This window comes from Heterodontus francisci, chromosome 5 (genome assembly GCF_036365525.1).
Source record: "Heterodontus francisci isolate sHetFra1 chromosome 5, sHetFra1.hap1, whole genome shotgun sequence".
Taxonomy (NCBI): Eukaryota; Metazoa; Chordata; class Chondrichthyes; order Heterodontiformes; family Heterodontidae; genus Heterodontus; species Heterodontus francisci.
This window is the reverse complement of record NC_090375.1, coordinates 74,619,678-74,644,248: the sequence shown is the minus strand read 5'-3', so window position 1 is coordinate 74,644,248 and position 24,571 is coordinate 74,619,678. Positions and strand designations below refer to the sequence as shown.

At 45.0% G+C, this 24,571-nt stretch overlaps 1 protein-coding gene across 2 annotated transcripts in view; it reads left to right on the top strand.

Annotated features, from left to right (window-relative positions):
* The window catches only part of cnbd1 (cyclic nucleotide binding domain containing 1), a 222,977-nt gene that overhangs the window by 165,163 nt on the left and 33,243 nt on the right, over window positions 1-24,571 (top strand). Inside the window, exons 9-11 of one of the 2 annotated variants that reach the window (XM_068030844.1) lie at window positions 1,952-2,061; window positions 6,102-6,252; window positions 10,691-10,758. In XM_068030844.1, the coding sequence (XP_067886945.1) occupies window positions 1,952-2,061; window positions 6,102-6,252; window positions 10,691-10,758 (329 nt within the window). The remainder of the gene's footprint in view (window positions 1-1,951; window positions 2,062-6,101; window positions 6,253-10,690; window positions 10,759-24,571) is intronic. The other variant, XM_068030845.1, reaches the window with a different exon arrangement.

Genomic DNA, 24,571 nt, shown 5'->3' with positions numbered 1-24,571 from the left:
TGACCCTCATCAGAGGTTCAAGGTGGAGTTGCATAAGCTGCTCCCATGCCGTGTTGAAGGCTGACAGCAGGGAAGTACAGGTGAAGGTGAGTGAAGTGTTAGACAGGTGAAGTGTCTTCCAAGAAGTTGGCAATCAGCTGTCAAGCAGTGATTGAAATCCCTGAGAGAGGAAGTGCTTTGAACTGTGGCCTCTCTTGGCCATGGCTGTAGATTAAAGCCTTCCCAGTTTGTCAGCTTCACTGAAAAAGCTCTTGCCGCTTTGCACTTGCCTCGGTGACCCTGGCAAGTCGCTGGAAGAGCAGAAAGCAGGTCGCCTGGCTGAGAAATGCAGAATTGAGGGTTAAAGCAGATCTTAATTGACTTCTTAGCTACTTTAGTTACTTACTCGACAGATCCAAGGGGGTTCCCCACTCGCCTTCAATCTTGCCCCGGGGAAAACCAGAAGACGGTAGGATATCATCAGGATCCTAATCCGATTCAACTTGGCTGGAAAATATCCCCATTAAATTTCAACTGAGACTAAGAAGCAAGAATCTCCAGCTTAGGGAGACCCATCTCTGGTACTGCCCTTTTGCCATCATTTACCTTGTAAGGCGTAAAGAACAAAGCGTTTCCTCCCTTGCACAGCAAATAGAAAGCTCCCAGAAAGAACCAAAACTCAGCACAACTAGGTATTGGATATTTTCTTGGGAGAGGGTCCACCAGTCTCCCACCAGAGTTTCAGCAGGAGACTTGTGTAAATGGATAGTCTTGCTTGAAAAGCCAGAGATAGCTACATTGATGATTACAGTACCTACTGAACAACAAACCTTTAATGCCTTAGTGGGCTGTTTCATTAGAAACCAAAAATTATTGAATAAATATGGCTAAAGGGCAGTTGGGGATGGGCAATAAATGCTGGCCTTGCCAGCGATGCTCACATCCCCTGAATGAATAAAAAAAGGGTTAGAATTCTGTAACTTGCTAAATTGAACTGTTTCTTGTCTTCCTCTCTGAAGGAGCATAAACCAATCACCTGAGAAAATGAACAAAACTCTTAATGAAATGTTAGAAATTCTTCACCTGTAAAATTTGATATAATTATTTAAAGGAATAAGATACTACAAATAAAAACATAGGGGGAAATATTTGTTTGCATAGGGCCGCTTGCTGACGACAACGATTCCCCGCACAGTGTTTTTCAATGATATCAATGAAGATTGCCGTGCGGGTCGTGGTTCGGCACTCCCTGCATCCAGGGAATTAACATAGTCTGCAAAGTACTGCTTTGAAGTGGTGCAACATGAGTGAATTTTCCCTCATAATCTTTGATAGAGGAGATTTCAAATACTAAAGATGGGAAGAAAATCAATAAACATCAAGGGGTGGATTTTGAGACCCTGCCGGGGTCGGGAACAGAGGTGGGCTTGCACTTAAAAATATCGAACCCTGTAAAGGGGATCCCTCTCTACTATCACCTCCGACCGCTGCTCATACTCTGCCCACTAATTGACCAATTCGGGGAAAATCACAGCTGCGTGACTGTTTCCCACACAGGCAAGCTTCTGACTCCATTTGAATTTGATGATGTGGTTCTGAAGCCCGCAGGGAAAATCCTGCCCCCAGCTTCTGTTTCTGTGGTCAACCTAATTTATATGCTGTGGGTGAGCACCCAGTGACAATAATGCTTCCCATAAGAGCTCAATCATTCGTGGGTGGGAAATCGTACTCAATGTGACAGGTCATAGGTGGGACTAAAGAAGATGTTGCTGTAATGGTAGTGCTTCTACAAACCCACACCCAGTGAGGGGGGGAGCAGAAATACATAGAAGTTAACCATAAACTAACTAAACACACACTAGTTAAAAAATGTTACTTAATTGAATACTAACAACATATTTATAACAATAACCTTACCTACAGATTTTAAAGCACGAATTGCCTGATAGTTATGCATTGTTTTTACTTTCAGTTCTAGTAAAGGAAGGCGATATCAGTTCTTTTGCAGGATACATTAAGTCTGGCTACTGCTACATTTTCAAAAATATAGAAGCCCTGGTGAAACTTCCTCTGGGAAAAGCGGTAAATACTTCTGTGAATTGTACCCTGTACCATGCATAGTCTAGTTCCATGAACTTTAGCTCATCATAATTGCCAAACTGCTGTTATTCACAGTATGTGTAAAAGTGTAAAACATGATTCTATTTGTATTTCCTCTGTACTTGATGTGTATTTTCATGCAACTCATTTTGTAGCTGTATGAAAAAAAATTAATTTTTTCTTTCAGTGTTTTCAAATCTAAAAATGATTGAATACATACATACAAACTAGAAGCAGGAGTAGGCCACTCAACCCCTCGAGCCTGCTCCGTGCATTCAATGATTTCATGGCTGAACTGAATACTCCATATTTCCACCGAACCCCGATAACCTTCCACCCCCTTGCTCGTCAAGAATCTATCTACCTGTGCCTTAAAAATATTCAAAGACTCTGCTTCCACTGTCTTTTGAGGAAGAGAATTCCAAAGACTCCCCACCCTCTGAGAGAAAAAATTTCTCCTCATCTCTGTCTTAAATGGGCGACCCCTTATTTTTAAACAGTGACCCCTAGTTCAAGATTCTCCCACTAGGGGAAACATCCTTTCCACATCCACCCTGTCAAGACCCCTCAAGATCTTATATGTTTCAATCAAGTCGCCTCTTACTCTTCTAAATTCCAGCGGATACATGCCTAGCCTATCCAAGTTTTTCCTCATAAGACAGCCGCTGGGCTGAAATACATTTCAGGTATTAGTCTAGTAAACCTTCTCTCTACAGCCTCCCAACGCATTTACATACTTCCTTAAATAAGGATACCAGTACTGTACACAGTACTCCAGATGTGGTCTCACCAATGCCCTGTAGCTCTGAAGCATAACCTCCCTACTTTTGTATTCAATTCCCCTCGCGATAAATGATAACATTCTATTAGCTTTCCTAATTACATGCTTGACCTGCATACTAACCTTTTGCGATTCATGCACTAGGACACATAGATCCCTCTGCATCTCAGAGCTCTGCAATCTCTCACCATTTAGATAATATGTTTCTTTTTTATTCTTGCTGCCAAAGTGGACAATTTCCCACTTTCCCACATTATACTCCATTTACCAGGTCTTTGCCCACTCATTTAACCTCTATCCTTTTGTAGTCTCCTCTGTCCTCTTCACAAGTTACTTTCCTACCCATCTTTGTGTCGTCAGCAAATTTAGCAACCATACCTTCGGTCCCTTCTTCTAAGACATTTATATAAATTGTAAAAAGTTGAGGCCCCAGCACAGATCCCTGTGGCACACTACTCATTACATCTTGCCAACCAGAAAAATGACCCATTTATGCCTACTCTCCGTTTCCTGTTAGCTAACCAATCTTCTATCCATGCCAATATGTTACCTCCTACACTATGAGCTTTTATTTTCTGCAATAACCTTTGATGTGGCACCTTATCAAATGCCTTCCGGAAATCTAAGTACAATACATCCACCAGTTCCCCTTTATCCACAGCACATGTAACTCCCTCAAAGAACTCCAATAAATTGGTTAAACATGATTTCCCTTTCACAAAACCATGTTGACTCTGCCTGATTACCTTGAATTTTTCTAAATGACCTGCTATAACATCTTTAATAATAGCTTCTAATATTTTCTCTGAGACAGATGTTAAGCCAACTGGTCTGTAGTTTCCTGCCTTTTTGAATAAAGGAGTTACATTCGCTATTTTCCAATCTAAAGGAGCCTTCCCTGAATCTAGGGAATTTTGGAAAATTAAAATTAACCCATCAACTATCTCTTTTAACAACCTAGGATGAAGTCCATCAGGACCCAGGGACTTGTCATCCCGCAGCTCCAACAATAGCAATCATATGCACGCAAATCCCAATAGTTTACAAATGATTTGACAGTAAAAACTGGATGCAAATAGACTTCTGTTTTCATTCCTTCTGAGTTACGCTAGTCAAAATTGCAGTTTGAGTGTCAGTATCTGCCTGACTGTCGATCTGCCAGGGCTGAAGTCACTTTGCTTTTGTTATATAGAAGAGGTCCCAATCTGTTGAGAAGCATATGAACAAACGCATTTGCTGTAACAGAAAGAAGGGTGATTCCCCAATCGCTAACACACTCAGCCCTCCTTCCTTTGCTGATATAAATTGGCAAGATAACCCCATGATATCAATCCTTAGGAATAATTTTGAATTTGCAAACCTGAACAAAGAGATGGTAGAGGTAGTCAATCATTGCATTCCATTAGCTGTATGATGTTCAGCAGCCTGGAGGCTTGCCCAGTTTCCTACTTAAAATTGCTTGAGCCACTTCCTCTTGTGATGGAACAGACACTGAAATGCTCAGGTCAGGTAATGTCACAGAAGCCACCAGGGACAGCACTTCAGGAGGGCGGGTGGACGATAAAGTTGGCCGCTGAAGTATTCCCTCCATTGCTCCATCTATGTACTCTGATCTGCCAGCGAGGATCCCTCTGAAATTTTGATAGGGTCAGAAATATGAGAACCTTGATGTCTCAGTCTTTTAAGAGGTGTAAATTTTATTAGTAGAAAGATTAGACGGGAGATGAGGAAAAGTTTTCTCACCCAGCGGGTGGTGGGTGCCTAAAAGGGTAGTTGAGGCAGAAACTCTCAACTCATTCAAAAGGAGTCTGGACATGCACTTCAAGTGCCGAAAGCTGCAGGGCTACAGACTAAATGCTGGAAAGAGGGATTAGATTGGGTGGATTGTTTTTCAGCCAGCACAGACATGATGGGCCAAGTGGCCTCTTTCTGTGCTGTAAACTTTCTATGATTCTAAATTAATCTCATGTTTTGTTATTTTGGAGAGCCTTGCGTACAATTTTATCAGCGCAGGCTCTTTGATTATTCTTCATTTTCTCTATACAAAGCAATGTTCCCTGAAAGGAGGTATGTGAAGAAAGCTACTTGAGGCCCATGTTTCAGATCAGAAAGGAAATAATAAACTGGAGAATTTTGAAGGGAGATCGGAAGAGAAAAAGAGGCTGGAACGTATATAAAATGGCAGCACTGCATACCATACTCTTTAGCATAAGGTTGTTATAATCCACCCTAGGAAGATGACTTTGTTTGTTCCCCTCCAATACAATTGCATTTAGTTTAGTTTAGAGATACAGCACTGAAACAGGCCCTTCGGCCCACCGAGTCTGTGCCGACCATCAACCACCCATTTATACTAATCCTACAATAATCCCATATCCCCACCTGTCCCTATATTTCCCTACCACCTTCCTATACTAGGGGCAATTTATAATGGCCAATTAACCTATCAACCTGCAAGTCTTTGGCATGTGGGAGGAAACCGGAGCACCCGGAGGAAACCCACGCAGACACAGGGAGAACTTGCAAACTCCACACAGGCAGTACCCAGAATTGAACCCGGAGCTGTGAGGCTGCGGTGCTAACCACTGCGCCACTGTGCCGCTACCAATTTGAATTGGTAAATCAACTGGTATAGCATTCTCATTACCTAAAAGTTTATATTAAAAAACTGACAAAATTTATGTTGCTTACAATGTCCCAAACAAATTTATGTGGGCTGGAACAGTACAGTTCAGTGTAAGACCTGAGAATTATGCTGGAGCCCAAATACTCTGGGTTCAGATCATGGCACTGAGTTTCAGGGAGCCCTTTCTCGGGCAGATCTTTCATTTGTACCAAATATGCTCCAATTCTGTCAGAGGAGGGCTGGCTTGTGGAGGGGAGTCTCTGGCTGGAGTTTCCTCACCCACGCCCTGGGATCCACCAGGCAACTGATAGGCCAGTTAAAGGGGAGATCTTGGCCCCAAATTTGACGGAAGTGGGACCCACTTCGGGGCCAGGTGTGGGACTTGGCCTGAGCCCCTGAGGATCATGGTGCATTTTAAAATTTCTTCGGCATGCCTTCATAAAGGGGCTGGCGGAAGATCACTTCTGTATGTTCTGATCTGGTGGTGCTGACTGTCCCCTGCATGGATGGCCAGTACTCCATTTCTCAACCCTTTCACCCACTCATTTTCATTTTTAAATGTCTTTTATTTTGTGTCATTTACTTCTGTCACAGAGTACGCCTTTTTTTTCCTAGCGAACTGAGGTGAAGCATATTATCATGGGAAAGCTCCAAGAGAAGGAATCCTTTGGAGAGATCAGTATTATTCTTAAAAAGCCCCTCACCTGCACAATTATCACAGCAACAAAAGTTGAACTTGGAGTTATTTCTGCTGATGATTTACGAGGTGATGCTCAATTAGCTGTCTCCTTGGTGTTCACTGTAAAATGTTGATGTGTAACAGGTAGTAATAGTTATTAATGCATTTTGTTGTGTTCGATTGCTCAGTGATTGATTGCTCTGTTCTGTGTTGCTCTATGCTGTGTTTGTAAGACCATTCACAATATCAACCCTGGAGCAACTGGTTCCAAAAGTGAAACTAAAACATATCCAGGCAGCCAGTTTGAATAAAGCTTACACCACAGGCCTAGTGCTGGAACCCTGGACCTCAGGTAAATGAGACAGGGTCGCCGGGGCCAGTCCGGAAGGCCGCGGCAAGGGTGGGGTGGGGGTTCGGTCCAGGTGGAGGTGCTTCCCAGAGGGGCTGCATTTGTTCCCAGTGGGGGTTCCCCATGGGCCACAGATTGCCCACTAAGGAGGGAATCCACCCCCGGCAAACCCGCAAGGAGGCCGCCGCGTTTTCCAAGGTGTCGCCTCTGCGCGATCGAGGTCCCCCCTGCCAGTGGTAAGATCCCAGTGGCGGCGGGAAGAGGCCTTTATTTGGCCTCTGGGCAGAAAGGCCATCGTCGGCCTATCTCATCCTGGCGATTTTCCCCCAATTCTCCAGCCCCCCGTCCACCACAAAACCCGGCATCAGGATGAGCACAAAATCCGGCCCAACATCTGACGATGAAGATGGCAAGTAATTTAAATTTACCAGCCCCAGCGCCTTTGTTGACATCGCTGGGAGATCCTCCCATTCTGTGGGACAGATGGATTTTTGGGTTTGAAACCTACTTGTTCGCTACATGTATGGACAGTACGGATGTAGTAGCGACATGCAAGCAGGTGATACTCGTGCCTTGCCTCAGAGCAGAGGACCAGCGTATATTTGAGCAGCTAACAGATGATACATCTATGCTCAATAAGGGAACACGTGCCTTTGATAAATACTTTGGCCCAAAGAAAAGTGCGATGGTTGAATGATATATGTTCCACCAGAGATGCTAGGGAAATGGTGAGCCCCTAAAACAATATATGGCGGCGTTGTGTCTGTTGACTTCTATGTGTAAATTTGGCACACTAACTAATGAACTAATTCGTGACTAATTGAAAAATTTCATCCCACGATTAGGGAACGCCTACTCATGGAAGATGATGGTTTGATTTTGGAAACAGCCATGACCCTGGCCGTCAAAATCAAATCCACCATATTAGATTCAGAGGTGTTACACAAAAATACACCCTCAGGCTCAGGGTCACAGACACAGTTTGTGCAATTAGCTGAAGTGCAAGGGTTACAGACAAAGATACCTCAGCAGGCTCATCATCACTTGCCCTATCAGGATCAGGCACCCTCAAAAATATGCCCAAATTGTGGAGGTACCCATGGATTCAAAACACGACGGCCAGCATGAGGGAGAAAGTGCAAATCATGCTCAAAGATAAATCACTTTGCAAAAGTATGCAGGTCATCGAAGAAAACAACTTGGTCAGTTCAACATGTGGAGGAACCTATTCCTGAGAGTGAAATACAGTATGTCAATGCTATTGCAGACAGTAAAGCACCCGGTCCCATGTTTGGGGGGCTGGGGGGTGGGGGGGGGGGGGGGGGGTCACTTCAAGGATTGCACAGTTGCAATCGGAGGCATTTCAATGTCGCTTCTCATTGATGTAGGCGCAAAAGTATCCATATTGAGCGAAGACCTTATTTTATGTTATTTTTCGCAACTTTCTCTCACTCCTGCGACAGGCATGCTTCAAGTGTATGATGACTCAATTATCCCAGTTTTCCAAACGATCACAGTTCCAATGGTCTACAAAAATTTCAACCTAGACAAGTTCTTCTTCTTTGTGGCCAATGGTAGGAGTGTTATTGGGATAGACCTGTTCAATAATCTTGTCTTCAAACTTGTAGAACCCACCAGAGCACATATGTGATTGATGAGACAGACTATGCATGGCAGTATCCTTCCTTATACATCAGATTTGGGGACATTAAGGGTTGCCGTTTGCAATCCAGGCCAAAGTGTCATAGGAGCTGAAACGACTGGAAGCAAACGGTATCATTGAGTGAACCAACTCATCCCTGTGTATATCGAACCTAGTCTTTGCACAATGCAAAAATGGAGAACTTAGACTATGCGTTGACTTTAAGTCAGTCAATAAAGCAAATATTCCATACAAGTGCCCACTGCCTATGATCCAAGAACTATTTGTATTATTTCATGACTCCACAGTCTTCATGAAGCTTTCAAGCGACGGAGCTATCTTCAGATACCATTAGCGGAGCAAAGTTGACGTCTTACAGCCTTTGTTACATATAACTGCATGTTTTAGTACTGCAGAATGCCCTATGGACTAAGTTCAGCACCAGCGCGTTCCAGAAGATTGTCTCTTCTGTCTTGTCAGATGTTGAGGGGATGCTCAACCTTCTCGATGACGTCATCGTCCATGGAAGGGACAAAGCAGAACACGATTAGCAGTTATCCGTGATGCTTACTAGACTTGCACAACACGATTTGACACTCAACAAGGACAAATGAATATTTGTGGCATCTGAGATTGACTTTCTTGGGTACAAAGTGACAGCGGCTGGAGTAAAGCCGACATACGACAATTCCAAAACTGTTCATGTGCTTCCAACCCTATCTAATGCAAAAGAGTTGGCATCATTCCTTGGCATTACTGAATGGAAAACTGCATCAATCCCAGAGCCAACAAAACCATGGCAACAACTCCAAGTAGATATTTTCAGAGAAGTGCATGCATCCCCGAGCAATCAACATTTTTTGCTTGTTGTTCATGATACCATAGCAAATGGCCAGAAATCGCCACCACAAACTTCATAACCACAACTTCGGTCATTGACATTCTAGACAAGTTGTTTACAAAGTGGGGTTTGCCAGAGACTATCACTACGGACAATGGACCGCAGTTTATTTCCGGTCATAGAGTCATAGTCATAGAGTTATACAACACAGAAACAAGCCCTTCGGCCCATCATGTCTGTGCCGGCCATCAAGCACCTAACTACTCTAATCCCATTTTCCAGCACATGGCCCATAGCCTTGTATGCTGTGGCGTTTCACTTCTTAAATGTTGTGAGGGTTCCTGCCTCTACCATCTCTTCAGGCAGTGCATTCTAGATTCCCTCTGAGTGAAAAAACATTTCCTCAAATCCCCTCTAAACCTCCTGCCCTTACCTTAAATCTATGCCCTCTGGTTATTGACCCCTCCGCTAAGGGAAAAAGTTTCTTCCTATCTAACCTTTCAATGCCCCTCATAATTTTGTATACCTCAATCATGTCCCTCCTCAGCCTTCTCTGCTCTAAGGAAACTCTCAGTTCACTGAGTTCCTAGCAAGCTACAGAATTCACCACCATCTGACTTTGTGACATAGCCCACAGTCAAATGGTGGAATGGAATGTTTCAACAGGGTGATCGAGGATAGTTTGAGAGCCAGCATGTCAGAAGGCAAAAAGTTTTAACAATCCATTCATATCCTACTTCGTACATATCGATCCATCCCACATTCTCTGACCGGAAAGACACTGAATGATTTGCATGCCACTGACCATTCTTCAGCCGTCACCACCATCCAATACGAATGTCAGAGCAAAAGCAGAAGAAATTGCCAAGTGACAAGGTACTTCATAAGTGAATATGCACAAGGAAACCACAATTCGCAGTCGGAGATGGGGCTTGCATCAAACATCCAGATCGTAATCACAAGCTCATGTCGTCTCTGTCATGACCTAAGTAGTTCAAGCAGATGCTCGGTACCAACGTTTAGCTCTTGAATGACAACACCAAGTGGAATGCGAGACACCTGATTGCAAGCAGACCTGGCGATTTTGACAATTGTGACTACGAGGATAAATTTCCTTTTCTGATCTGTGATTTTGAAGTTGATCATCTACCTCATCAAGGTGATCACGCTGAACCACAACCATGTCTTCGTCGATCTCAGTGCCAATAAAGGAGACCTCCATATCTTGAAGATTATTTGTGTACTTAGAGGAACAAACCTACTCTAAGAAATGACTCAATATATACCTGTTTGATGCTTACGAAGGTTTAATTCAAAATAAGCTCCTTAGTCTACAAGTGGGAAAATATGTTGTGTTTGATTGCTTAGTGATTGATTGTGCTGTGTTTCTAAGGCTGCTCCCTATGCTGTCAGTCAACCCTGAAGGGGCGTGGTTCCAAAAGTGAAACTAAGACAGATCTGGGCAGCCAACTTGAATAAAGCCTATACACACACACAAATCGTGAGTCTAGTTTCTTCATGCTTGGGGTATGAAACATAACACATTTCTCTAGGGAACCTAAAGCAATATTTCATATCTTGCTGTTTTGAAAAAATGTAATTGTAGTACATCTGTGAAGTATTTGTTCTTTGAGATTCATTGTTCATTTAGATACAACTGAAGCATTTTTCATAAACTTCCTTTTGTTCACAGGACTTGGCCCAGTAAATCAAATGCTCCTTCAACAAACAGCAGAACCAGTCTTAGGCAACCTCACACAGGTGAGTGAAGCTATGCATTCATTTTAAGAAATAACTTCAATGCATTATAAGGCCTTATTAAATTCTATAAGAGAATACAAACCTTAGTCCAGCAATGAAATCATATTGGCTAAGGATCAGGGTCTTCAAATGATATTTTATTGAGCAAAATGATTTGCAGCAAAGGCAGGAGAGCTATAAATAACCTAACATTTAGCAATATTGCAAAAAATAGATAAATTAATGGGACTTAAAGTCGACAAACCCCCTGGACCAGATGACCTGCATTACAGAGATAGTGGTTGCATTGATTTTGATCTTCCAGAATTCTCAAGATTCTATAACAGTTCCCATGGATTGGAAGGTAGAAGATGTAACCCCACAATTCAGAAAAGGAAGAGAGAAAACTGGGAACTACAGGCCAGTTAATAGTAGGAGAAAAATGCTAGAATTTATTATTAGGGACATGGTAACAGAACACTTAGAGAATCATAGTATGAATAGGCAGAGTCAATATGGATTTATGAAAGGGAAATTGTGTTTGACAAATCTGTTAGAGTTTTTTGAGGTTATAACTAACAGGGTAGATAAGGGGGAACCAGTGGATGTAGTATATTTGGATTTTCATAAAAGCGTTCAATAAGGTGCCACACAAGGTAATTGCATAAAATTAGGGTACATGGGATTGGGGATAGTATATTAGCATGGATTGAGAACTGAAAATGGTGAGTAGAAGTTAATGGGTCATTTTCAAGTTGACAAGCTGCAACTGGCAGGGTATCGCAAGGATCAGTGCTTGGGCCTCAGCTATTTACAATCTATATCAATGATTTAGATGAGGGGACCGAGTGTAATGTATTCAAGTTTGCTGATTAAACAAAGTTGGCAAAGCTAGGTGGGAAGGTAAGCTGTGAGGTGGACGCCAAGAGGCTGCAAAGGGATATATACAGGTTAAGTTAGTGGGCAAGAACATAGCAGATGGAATATAATGTGGGAAAGTGTGAAGTTATCCACTTTGGAAGGAAACATAGAAAAGCAGAATATTTTTAAATGGTGAGAGACGGGAAAATGTTGGCATTCAGAGGGACCTGGGTGTGCTTGTACATGAATTGTACAACTCACCAAGGCTCCTTTGACAGCACCTTCCAATCCCGTGACCTCTACCACCTAGAAGGGCCAGTGCAGCAGATGCATGGGAACACCACCACCTGCAAGTTCCCCTTCAATTCACACACCATGCTGACTTGAAACTGTATCACCGTTCCTTCACTGTCGCTTGGTCAAAATCCTAGAACTTCCTTCCTAACAGCACTGTGAGTATACCTATACCCCAAGGATTGCAGCGGTTCAAGAAGGCAGCTCACCACCACCTTCTCAAGTACAATTAATGCTGGCCTAGCCAGCGATGCCCGCATCCCATGAAAGAGTAAAACAAAATCACAGAAAGTTAGCATGCGAGTACAGCAAGAAATTAGGAAAGCAAAGGGTGTGTTAGCCTTATCACCAGGGATGAGAAAATTGCACCAAATGGTGGATTTCCGACATTAGGGTTTGGGAATCCACCATTGGCTTCTTCTGGCCGCCAAAGCTTTCGTCCCAGCCCTGTCTGTGATTGGTGAGTGTCTGTGACTGACAGCAGCCTGCCTGGTTGGGGTGAGAGCTGACTGGCAGTTCGCAGTGCAGTTGCGCTGGGATTGGCCGCCCCTGCTGTTTCCGCACGGTTCGATGAATGAGCGGGAATGGCTGTTACGGGGGAGGGGAGGTAGAGGGAGAGAGAGAGGCTGAGGGGAGAGGAGGAAGCGGGTAAACACACAGCCAGAGTGGGTGGAGCGGCGCTGAGAGAGCACACAGAGAAATTCAGGCTGCCCTTTAATCCAGCACTGGCTCGGGGAGCAGGGGGTGCAGTGGAGGGGGAGGGGGTGGTGGGGAGAGAGGGGGTCACAGAGAGAGGAGGACACAGAGAGAGGAGGAGACAGAGACAGAGGGGGAGAGAGAGAGACACAGTGACACAGAGACGGGGTGGGGGGGGGGGGGGGTGGAGGGGAGTGGTGGTGCGGTGAGAGAGAGACACACACAGAAAGAGAGACCAGCCACAGAGAGAGGGAGACAGACAGAGAGAGGGTGCGAGACAGACACAGAAAGAGAGAAAAAGAAAGAGCGAAGGAGAGAGAGACATAGAGGTGGGTAGAGAGAGAGACACGGAGAGAAAGGGAGAGTGACAGAGAAAGAGACAGAGAGACAGAGAGAGAGGGGAGAGCGAGAGAGGAGGAAAAGAGTGCGATCAAGATCACTCCTGACAGATGGACATTTATTCGGAATAGAACCATAGAAAAAGTGCAGCACAGAAGGAGGCCATTCAGCCCAACGTGTCTGCGCAGGCCGAATAAACTATCTGCCCAAACTAATCCCACCTTCCAGCACCTGGTCCATAGCCCTGCAGGTTAAAGCACCTCAGGTGCATGTCCAGGTACCTTTTAAAAGAATTGAGGGTTTCTGCCTCTACCACCATTCCTGGCAGTGAATTCCAGACACTCAGCACCCTCTGGGTGAAAACGTTTCCCCTCATGTCCCCTGTAATCCTTCTACCAATCACCTTAAATCTGTGCCCCCTGGCAACTGACCTCCCCGCCAGGGGAAACAGGTCCTTCCTGTCCACTCTATCTAGGCCCCACATAATTTTGTACACCTCAATCAAGTCACCCCTCAGCCTCCTCAGTTCCAGGGAAAACAACCCTAGCCTATCCAATCTTTCCTCATAGCTGCAACTTTCAAGCCCTGGCAACATTCTTGTAAATCTCCTCTGTACTCTCTCCAGAACAATTATGTCCTTTCTGTAATGTGGTGACCAGAACTGCATGCAACACTCCAGCTGTGGCCTAACCAACACTCTATATAGTTCCAGCATCACATCCCTGCTTTTGTCCTCTAAACCTCAGCCAACAAAGGAAAGCAATCCATACGCCTTCTTCACCACTCTATCCACCTGTCCTGCCACCTTCAGGGACCTGTGTACATGCACTCCAAGGTCTCTCACTTCTTCTACCCCTCTCAATATCCTCCTGTTTATTGTATATTCCCTCGCTGTATTTGCCCTCCCCAAATGCAATACCTCATACTTCTGGATTGAATTCCATTTGCCACTTTTCTGCCCACTCAACCAAAACATTGATATCATTCTGGAGTCCACGGCTTTCCTCCTCACTATTAACTACATGGCTAATTTTTGTGTCATCAGCAAATACTCTGCGTCACTGCATCAAATGTGTGTGCAAGAAAAAACAATGCCACATATCTCACTAAATCAGTGTTCAACATAGTGACCAGAAAGTAAGTTAAGAAGTTAGTCTTCTGATTTAAAGCGTGTTCACAAAAATGCACATTTTTTGTTGTTTTGATTAATAGTAAAATAATGTTCTAATGCCTTTATCTTTCTGAAATTTGCTTACCAGCCGCCTATGTAGGACAAAAATGGTAATGCAGCCCCTCATGCGAATAGGTTGGACACCCCTGCAGTTTCCTACCTTCAGACCCAAAAGACCAGCTTTAAAAAAAAAAATCAGAACTGTCAGTTTCACTAACAGTTGCTGCAAGTAGGAACTGCTGCTTCCAATCTTCAGGGTAGCTCTTTGGTTTTCCAGCAGGCTTTAAAAAAAATTGGAACTGACAGTTCAGGTGTTGTAATTATGAAGGACGAAGTAAATTTTATGATGTACTGACTGTACTAAATGTTGAAATGTTGGAATGCTGAGGTCATTTTGGTGATTTTATACAAATGAATTGTTCCACTGTCTTGACGGTAATCGAAGGTAAACAAAGGGAAAACTAATGTTTCTACACATTTGAAGTGGCTGGAAGCATTTGCATCCATTACATATCATGAACAGTGCTATAATTACATGATTCCTTATCAAAATAAATTTCAGACTTTTTTGTCTTCGGCCACTAATTTTCAGACCTTTTGGTCTTTGGTCACTCTCACCCCTGTATTACAAACGGACTGGAGTATAAGAATGAAGAAGTCTTACAGCAATTGTGTAGGGCCTTGGAGTGACCACACCTGGAGTACTGTACACTGTTTTGGTCTCCTTATTTAAGGAAAGATAAAATAGCCTTGAGGGAATGTGACAAAGATTCACTAGACTGGTTCTTAGGATGAGGAGATTGCCCTAGGAAGAGAGCTTGAGTTGACTGGGCCTATATTCCCCAGAATTTAGAAGCATGAAAGGTGATCTCATTGAAACATATAAAATTCTTCAGGGGCTTTATAGGGTAGATGCTGGGAGGGTGTTTGCCCTGGCTGGAGAGTCTAGAACTAGAAGTCACAGTCTCAGAATAAGGGGTTGGTCATTTAGGACTGAGATGAGGAGAAATTTCTTCATTCAAAGGGTTGTGGATCTTTGTAATTCTCTGTTCCAGAGGGCTGTGAATGCTCAGTTGTTGAATATATTCAAGACAGAAATTGATAGATTTGTGGATACTAAGGGAATTAAAGGATATGGGGATAGTGTGGGAAGGTGGAATTGAAGTAGAAGATCCGCCATGATCTTATTGAATGGTGGAGCAAACTCGGAGATCTAAAGGGCCTACTCCTGCTGTTTCTTAGGTTCTCATGAATTTCCGCCAACAATAAACAGAAATGTATTCTCAATAAATAATCTCTGCTTTCTTTTTCAATCATCAATGAAGAAATCACAATAACAGATATTGTTGTTCACATGTGTTAGAATCTTGCAACATAGGTTCATCATGCTTGTTACTGCTCTTTAAAAGAGCAGTCCAATTTATTCCCACATGGCAGCTTTTTCTCCATATCCCTGCAAATTAGTTCTCTTCAAAAACATGTTCAATTGCCTTTGAAAGTTCCTACAATCTGATCTTCTGGCAGGGCAGGGATCCTGAAGAACCAAGACAGCATGGAGTGGGCTTCGCCATCAGAAACTCCTTGCTCAGCATGATAGAGCCTCCCTCAAATGGCTCGGAACGCATACTGTCCATCCGACTGCTCACCACCTCTGGTCCAGTACACCTACTCAGCATCTATGCTCCAACACTCTGTTCCGCACCTGAAGCTAAAGACCAGTTCTATGAACAACTCCATAACATCATTAGCAGCATCCCCAACACCGAACACCTATTCCTGCTGGGGGACTTTAATGCCAGGGTTGGGGCCGACCATGACTCATGGCCCTCCTGCCTTGGGCGCTATGGCGTTGGAAGGATGAATGAGAACGGGCAGAGACTGCTTGAGTTGTGTACCTATCATAACCTCTGCATCACCAACTCGTTCTTTCACACTAAACCCTGTCACCAGGTTTCATGGAGGCACCCAAGATCACGTCGTTGGCACCAGCTAGACCTCATTGTCACAAGGCGAGCCGCCTTAAACAGTGTTCAAATCACACGCAGCTTCCACAGTGCGGACTGCGACACCGACCACTCCCTGGTGTGCAGCAAGGTTAGACTCAGACCAAAGAAGTTGCATCATTCCAAGCAGAAGGGCCGCCCGCGCATCAACACGAGCAGAATTTCTCACCCACAGCTGTTACAAAAATTTCTAAATTCACTTGTAACAGCCCTTCAAAACACTCCCACAGGGGATGCTGAGACCAAGTGGGCCCATATCAGAGACGCCATCTATGAGTCAGCTTTGACCACCTACGGCAAAAGTGCGAAGAGAAATGCAGACTGGTTTCAATCTCATAATGAAGAGCTGGAACCTGTCATAGCCGCTAAGCGCATTGCACTTTTGAACTACAAGAAAGCCCCCAGCGATTTAACATCCGCAGCACTTAAAGCAGCCAGAAGTACTGCACAAAGAACAGCTAGGCGTTGCGCAAACGACTACTGGCAACACCTATGCAGTCATATTCAGCTGGCCTCAGACACCGGAAACATCAGAGGAATGTATGATGGCATGAAGAGAGCTCTTGGGCCAACCATCAAGAAGATCACCCCCCTCAAATCTAAATCGGGGGACATAATCACTGACCAACGCAAACAGATGGACCGCTGGGTTGAGCACTACCTAGAACTGTACTCCAGGGAGAATGCTGTCACTGAGACTGCCCTCAATGCAGCCCAGCCTCTACCAGTCATGGATGAGCTGGACATACAGCCAACCAAATCGGAACTCAGTGATGCCATTGATTCCCTAGCCAGCGGAAAAGCCCCTGGGAAGGACAGCATTACCCCTGAAATAATCAAGAGTGCCAAGCCTGCTATACTCTCAGCACTACATGAACTGCTATGCCTGTGCTGGGACGAGGGAGCAGTACCCCAGGACATGCGCGATGCCAACATCATCACCTTCTATAAAAACAAAGGTGACCGCGGTGACTGCAACAACTACCGTGGAATCTCCCTGCTCAGCATAGTGGGGAAAGTCTTTGCTCGAGTCGCTCTGAACAGGCTCCAGAAGCTGGCCGAGCGCGTCTACCCTGAGGCACAGTGTGGCTTTCGTGCAGAGAGATCGACTATTGACATGCTGTTCTCCCTTCGTCAGATACAGGAGAAATGCCGTGAACAACAGATGCCCCTCTACATTGCTTTCATTGATCTCACCAAAGCCTTTGACCTCGTCAGCAGACGTGGTCTCTTCAGACTACTAGAAAAGATCGGATGTCCACCAAAGCTACTAAGTATCATCACCTCATTCCATGACAATATGAAAGGCACAATTCAACATGGTGGCTCCTCATCAGAGCCCTTTCCTATCCTGAGTGGTGTGAAACAGGGCTGTGTTCTCGCACCCACACTTTTTGGGATTTTCTTCTCCCTGCTGCTTTCACATGCGTTCAAATCCTCTGAAGAAGGAATTTTCCTCCACACAAGATCAGGGGGCAGGTTGTTCAACCTTGCCCGTCTAAGAGCGAAGTCCAAAGTACGGAAAGTCCTCATCAGAGAACTCCTCTTTGCTGACGATGCTGCTTTAACATCTCACACTGAAGAATGCCTGCAGAGTCTCATCGACAGGTTTGCGTCTGCCTGCAATGAATTTGGCCTAACCATCAGCCTCAAGAAAACGAACATCATGGGGCAGGATGTCAGAAATGCTCCATCCATCAATATTGGCGACCACGCTCTGGAAGTGGTTCAAGAGTTCACCTACCTAGGCTCAACTATCACCAGTAACCTGTCTCTAGATGCAGAAATCAACAAGCGCATGGGTAAGGCTTCCACTGCTATGTCCAGACTGGCCAAAAGAGTGTGGGAAAATGGCGCACTGACACGGAACACAAAAGTCCGAGTGTATCAGGCCTGTGTCCTCAGTACCTTGCTCTACGGCAGCGAGGCCTGGACAACGTATGCCAGCCAAGAGCGACGTCTCAATTCATTCCATCTTCGCTGCCTTCGGAGAATACTTGGCATCAGGTGGCAGGACTATATCTCCAACACAGAAGTCCTTGAAGCGGCCAACACCCCCAGCTTATACACACTACTGAGTCAGCGGCGCTTGAGATGGCTTGGCCATGTGAGCCGCATGGAAGATGGCAGGATCCCCAAAGACACATTGTACAGCGAGCTCGCCACTGGTATCAGACCCACCGGCCGTCCATGTCTCCGTTATAAAGACGTCTGAAAACGCGACATGAAATCGTGTGACATTGATCACAAGTCGTGGGAGTCAGTTGCCAGCATTCGCCAGAGCTGGCGGGCAGCCATAAAGACAGGGCTAAATTGTGGCGAGTCGAAGAGACTTAGTAGTTGGCAGGAAAAAAGACAGAGGCGCAAGGGGAGAGCCAACTGTGCAACAGCCCCAACAAACAAATTTCTCTGCAGCACCTGTGGAAGAGCCTGTCACTCCAGAATTGGCCTTTATAGCCACTCCAGGCGCTGCTTCACAAACCACTGACCACCTCCAGGCGCGTATCCATTGTCTCTCGAGATAAGGAGGCCCAAAAGAAAGAGGATCCCACTACCCTTTCAGGTAGTGAGTCCTAGATCAATAACAACCCTCTGCATGAAAAACATTCTCCTCATTCCCCCTCTCTTTCTTGTGTCAATTATTTTAAATCTATGACCTCTGGTTACCGAAACACTTGCCAGAGGAAACAGTTTCTCTCTATTTACTCTATGAAAACCGCTTAAAATTTTGAATACTTCTATTAGATACTGCAAGGATCATTTCTTGGGCCTGAGCTATTTACAATCTATATCAATGACTTAGATGAGCGGACCAAGCGCAATGAATCCAAGTTTGCTGATTACACAACGTTAGTTGGGAAGGAAGCTGTGAGGACGCAAAGGGATATATGCAGGTTAAGTGAGTGGGCCAAGAACATGGCAGATAGAATATTATGTGAGGAAGTGTGAAGTTATCCACTTCTAAAGAAAAATAGAAAAGCAGAATGTTTTCTAAATGGTGAGAGACTGGGAAATGTTGGTATTCAGAGGGTGTCCTTGTACATGAATCACAGAAAGTTAACATGCTCTAAGGAGAAAAATCCTAACTTCTTCAACCTCTGCATATAACTGATGTCCTTCATCCCTGCTATCATCCTGGCAAATTTCCTCTGTATCCTCTCTAAGGCCTTGCCATCCTTCCTAAAGTGTGGTGCCAAGAATTTTACACAATATTCCATCTTAGGCCTGACCAGTGATTTGTAAAGGACTTCCTTGTTTTTGTATTCAATGTCCCTATTTACAAGGTTGTATCCTTATACTTTCTTAACTTGCCCTGCCACCTTCAAGAATTTGTGAATATGTACCACCAGGTCCCTCTGCTCTTGCAAACTCCCTCAAAATTGTACCATTTAGATTATCCAGTCTCTGTTGTTTCTTCTTAGACCTCCGAATAGTTCCAGAGATGTAGAGGAAAGGATAGCGAAGATGATTCTCGACAGGGGCGAGAGTAACAGGGTAGTTGTTATGGGGGACTTTAACTTTCCAAATATTGACTGGAAATACTATAGTTCGAGTACTTTAGATGGGTCAGTTTTTGTCCAGTGTGTGCAGGAGGGTTTTCTGACACAGTATGTAGACAGGCCAACCAGGGGCAATGCCACATTGGATTTGGTACTGGGTAATGAACCCGGCCAGGTGTTAGATTTAGATGTAGGTGAGCACTTTGGTGATAGTGATCACAATTCGGTTAGGTTTACCTTAGCGATGGGCAGGGACAGGTATATACCGCAGGGCAAGAATTATAGCTGGGGGAAACGAAATTATGATGCGATTAGGCAAGATTTAGGATGCGTAGGATGGGGAAGGAAACTGCAGGGGATAGGAACAATCGAAATGTGGAGCTTATTCAAGGAGCAGCTACTGCGTGTCCTTGATAAGTATGTACCTGTCAGGCAGGGAGGAAGTTGTTGAGCGAGGGAGCCGTGGTTTACTAAAGAGGTTGAAGCGCTTGTCAAGAGGAAGAAGAAGGCTTATGTTAGGATGAGACGTGAAGGCTCAGTTAGGGCGCTTGAGAGTTACAAGCTAGCCAGGAAGGATCTAAAGGGAGGGCTAAGAAGAGCAAGGAGAGGACACGAGAAGTCATTGGATAGGATCAGGGAAAACCCTAAGGCTTTCTATAGGTATATCAGGAATAAAAGAATGACTAGAGTTAGATGAGGGCCAATCAAGGATAGTTGTGGGAAGTTGTGTGTGGAATCAGAGGAGATAGGGGAAGCGTTAAATGAATATTTTGCGTCAGTATTTACAGTGGAGAAAGAAAATGTTGTCGAGGAGAATACTGAGATTCAGGCTACTAGGCTAGATGGGATTGAGGTTCACAAGGAGGAAGTGTTATCAATTTTGGAAAGTGTGAAAATAGATAAGTCCCCTGGGCCAGATGGGATTTATCCTAGGATTCTCTGGGAAGCAAGGGAGGAGATTGCAGAGCCTCTGTCCTTGATCCTTATGTCGTCATTGTCGACAGGAATAGTGCCGGAAGACTGGAGGATAGCAAATGTTGTCCCCTTGTTCAAGAAGGGGAGTAGAGACAGCCCTGGTAATTATAGACCTGTGAGCCTTACTTCGGTTGTGGGTAAAATGTTGGAAAAGGTTATAAGAGACAGGATTTATAATCATCTTGAAAAGAATGAGTTCATTAGCGATAGTCAGCACGGTTTTGTGAAGGGTAGATCGTGCCTCACAAACCTTATTGAGTTTCTCGAGAAGGTGACCAAACAGGTGGATGAGGGTAAAGCAGTGGATGTGGTGTATATGGATTTCAGTAAGGCGTTTGATAAGGTTCCCCACGGTCGGCTATTGCAGAAAATATGGAAGTATGGGGTTGAAGGTGATTTAGAGCTTTGGATCAGAAATTGGCTAGCTGAAAGAAGACAGAGGGTGGTGGTTGATGGCAAATGTTCATCCTGGAGTATAGTTTCTAGTGGTGTACCGCAAGGATCTGTTTTGGGGCCACTGCTGTTTGCCATTTTTATAAATGACCTGGAAGAGGGTGTAGAAGGGTGGGTTAGTAAATTTGCAGATGACACTAAGGTCGGTGGAGTTGTGGATAGTGCCGAAGGATGTTGTAGGGTACAGAGGGACATAGATAGGCTGCAGAGCTGGGCTGAGAGATGGCAAATGGAGTTTAATGCGGAAAAGTGCGAGGTGATTCACTTTGGAAGGAGTAACAGGAATGCAGAGTACTGGGCTAATGGGAAGATTCTTGGTAGTGTAGATGAACAGAGAGATCTTGGTGTCCAGGTACATAAATCCCTGAAGGTTGCTACCCAGGTTAATAGGGCTGTTAAGAAGGCATATGATGTGTTAGCTTTTATTAGTAGGGGGATCGAGTTTCGGAGCCACGAGGTCATGCTGCAGCTGGACAAAACTCTGGTGAGACCGCACCTGGAGTATTGCGTGCAGTTCTGGTCACCGCATTATAGGAAGGATGTGGAAGCTTTGGAAAGGGTGCAGAGGAGATTTACTAGGATGTTGCCTGGTATGGAGGGAAGGTCTTACGAGGAAAGGCTGAGGGACTTGAGGTTGTTTTCGTTGGAGAGAAGGAGGAGGAGAGGTGACTTAATAGAGACATATAAGATAATCAGAGGGTTAGATAGGGTGGATAGTGAGAGTCTTTTTCCTCGGATGGTGATGGCAAACACGAGGGAACATAGCTTTAAGTTGAGGGGTGATAGATATAGGACAGATGTCAGAGGTAGTTTCTTAACTCAGAGAGTAGTAGAGGCGTGGAACACCCTGCCTGCAACAGTAGTAGACTCGCCAACTTTAAGGGCATTTAAGTGGTCATTGGATAGACATATGGATGAAAATGGAATAGTGTAGGTCAGATGGTTTCACAGGTCGGCGCAACATCGAGGGCCGAAGGGCCTGTACTGCGCTGTAATATTCTAATTCCAATTCTAATTCTAAAGTGCATCACTTTACACTTATCCGCACTAAATTGCATCATTTTTTCTTCATTCCTGGGATGTGAGCACCCCTGGCAAGGCCAACATTTATTTCCCATCCCTAATTGCCCTTGAAGGTGCTGGTGAGCCCTCTTCTTGAACTGCTGCAATCATGTGGGATACCACACCCACAGTGCTGGTAGGAAGGGAGCTCCAGGATTTTGACCCAACAACAGTGAATGAATGGCAATATAATTCCACGTCAGGATGGTGTGTGACTTGAAGGCGAACTTGTATATGATGGTGTTCCCATGCATCTGCTGCCCTTGTCCTAGGTGGTGGAGGTTGCGGGTTTGGAAGGTGCTGTCGAAGGACCCTTGGTGAGTTGCTTCAGTGCATCTTGTATATGGTACACATTGCTGCCACTGTGTGTTGGTGGTGAAGGGAGTGAATGTTGAAGGTGGTGGATGGGCTACCAGTCAAGCAGGCTACTTTGTCCTGGAAGGTGTCAAGCTTCCTGAGTGTTGTTGGAGATGCACCCATCCAAACAAGTGGATAGTATTCCATCACACTCCTGACTTGTGCCTTGTAGATGGTGGACAGGCACTGAGGAGACAGGAGGTGAAATACTTGCTGCAGAATTTCAAGCTTCTGACCTGCTGTTGTAGCCACAGCATTTATATGGCAGTCCAATTCAGTTTCTGGTCAATGGTGACCCCCAGGATGTTGATTGTGGGGGAGTCAGCAATGGTAATGCCATTGAATGTCAAGGGGAGATGGTTAGATTATCTCTTGTTTGAGATGGTCATTGCCTGGCCATTTTCTTTTATTCATTCATGGGATGTGAGCATCGCTAGCTAGGACAGCATATATTGCCCATCCTGAATTGCCCTTGAGAAGATGGTGGAGAGCCTCCTTCTTGAACAGCTGCAGTTCATGTGGGGTAGGTACACCCACAGTGCTGTTAGGAAGGGAGTGCCAGGATTTTGACTCAGCCACCAGTGAAGGAATGGCGATATAGTTCCAAGTCAGGATGGTGTGTGGCTTGGAGGGGAATTTGCAGGTGGTGGTGTTCCCATGCATTTGCTGCCCTTGTCCTTCTAGTTGGTAGAGGTCGCGGGTTTGGAAGGTGCTGTTTCAGGACCCTTGGTGCGTTGCTGCAGTGCATCTTGTAGATGGTACACACTGCTGCCACTGTGCGTCGGTGGTGGAGGGAGTGAATGTTTGTGGATGGTGTGCCAATCAAGCAGGCTGCTTTGTCCTGGATGGAGTCAAGCTTCTTGAGTATTGTTGGAGCTGCACCCATCCAGGCAGGTGGAGAGTATTCCATCACACTCCTGACTTGTGCCTTGTAAATGGTGGACAGGCATTGGGGAGACAGGAGGTGAGATACCCGCTGCAGGATTCCTAGCCTCTGCTAGATCTGCTCTTGTAGCCACTGTTTTTATATGGCTACTCCAGTTCAGTTTCTGGTCAATGGTAACCCCCAAGATGTTGTTAGTGGGGGATTCAACGATTGTAATGCTATTGAATGTCAAGGGGAGATGGTTAGATTCTTTCTTGTTGGAGATGGTCATTGCCTGGCACTTGAGTGGCGCGAATGTTACTTGCCATATACCAGCCCATGTTTGGATATTGTCCAAGTCTTGCTGCATATGGACATGAGCTGCTTCAGTATCTGAGGCGTTGCGAATGGTGCTGAACGTTGTGCAATCATCAGCGAACATCCCCACTTCTGACCTTACGATGGAAGTCATTAATGAAGCAGCTGAAGATGGTTGAGCCTAGGACACTACCCTGAGGGACTCCTGCAGTGATGTCCTGGGACTGAAATGATTGAAGTCCAACAACCACAACCATCTTCCATTGTGCTAGGTATGACTCCAAGCACATTGCCGGGTAGATGCCAGTGTTGTAGCTGTACTGGAACAGCTTGGCTAAGGGCGCTGCTAGTTCTGGAGCACAAGTCGTCATTATTGCCAGAATGTTGTCAGGGCCCATAGCCTTTGCAGTATCCAGTGAATTCAGCAGTTTCATGATATCACGTGGAGTGAATCAGATTGGCTGAAGGACACCTGTGTTACTGGGGACCTCAGGAGCAGGCCGAGATGGATCATCTACTCAGCTGTTCTGGCTGAAGATGGATGCAAATGCTTCCACCTTATCATTGGCACTGATGTGCTGGGTTCCCCCATCATTAAGGATGGGCATAATTGTGGAGCCTTCTCCTCTTGTTAGTTGTTTAATTATCCACCACCATTTATGACTGGATGTGGCAGGACTGCAGAGCTTAGATCTGATCCGTTGATTGTGGGATCGCTTAGCCCTATCTATCGCATGCTGCTTCTGCTGTTTGGCATGCAAGTAGTCCTGTGTTGTAGCTTCACCAGGCTGACACCTCATTTTTAGGTATACCTGGTGCTGCTCCTGGCATGCCCTCCTATACTCTTCATTGAACTGGGGTTGGTCCCCTGGCTTGATGGTAATGGTAGAGTGGGGGATATACTGAGTCATGAGGTTACAGATTGTAGTTGAATACAATT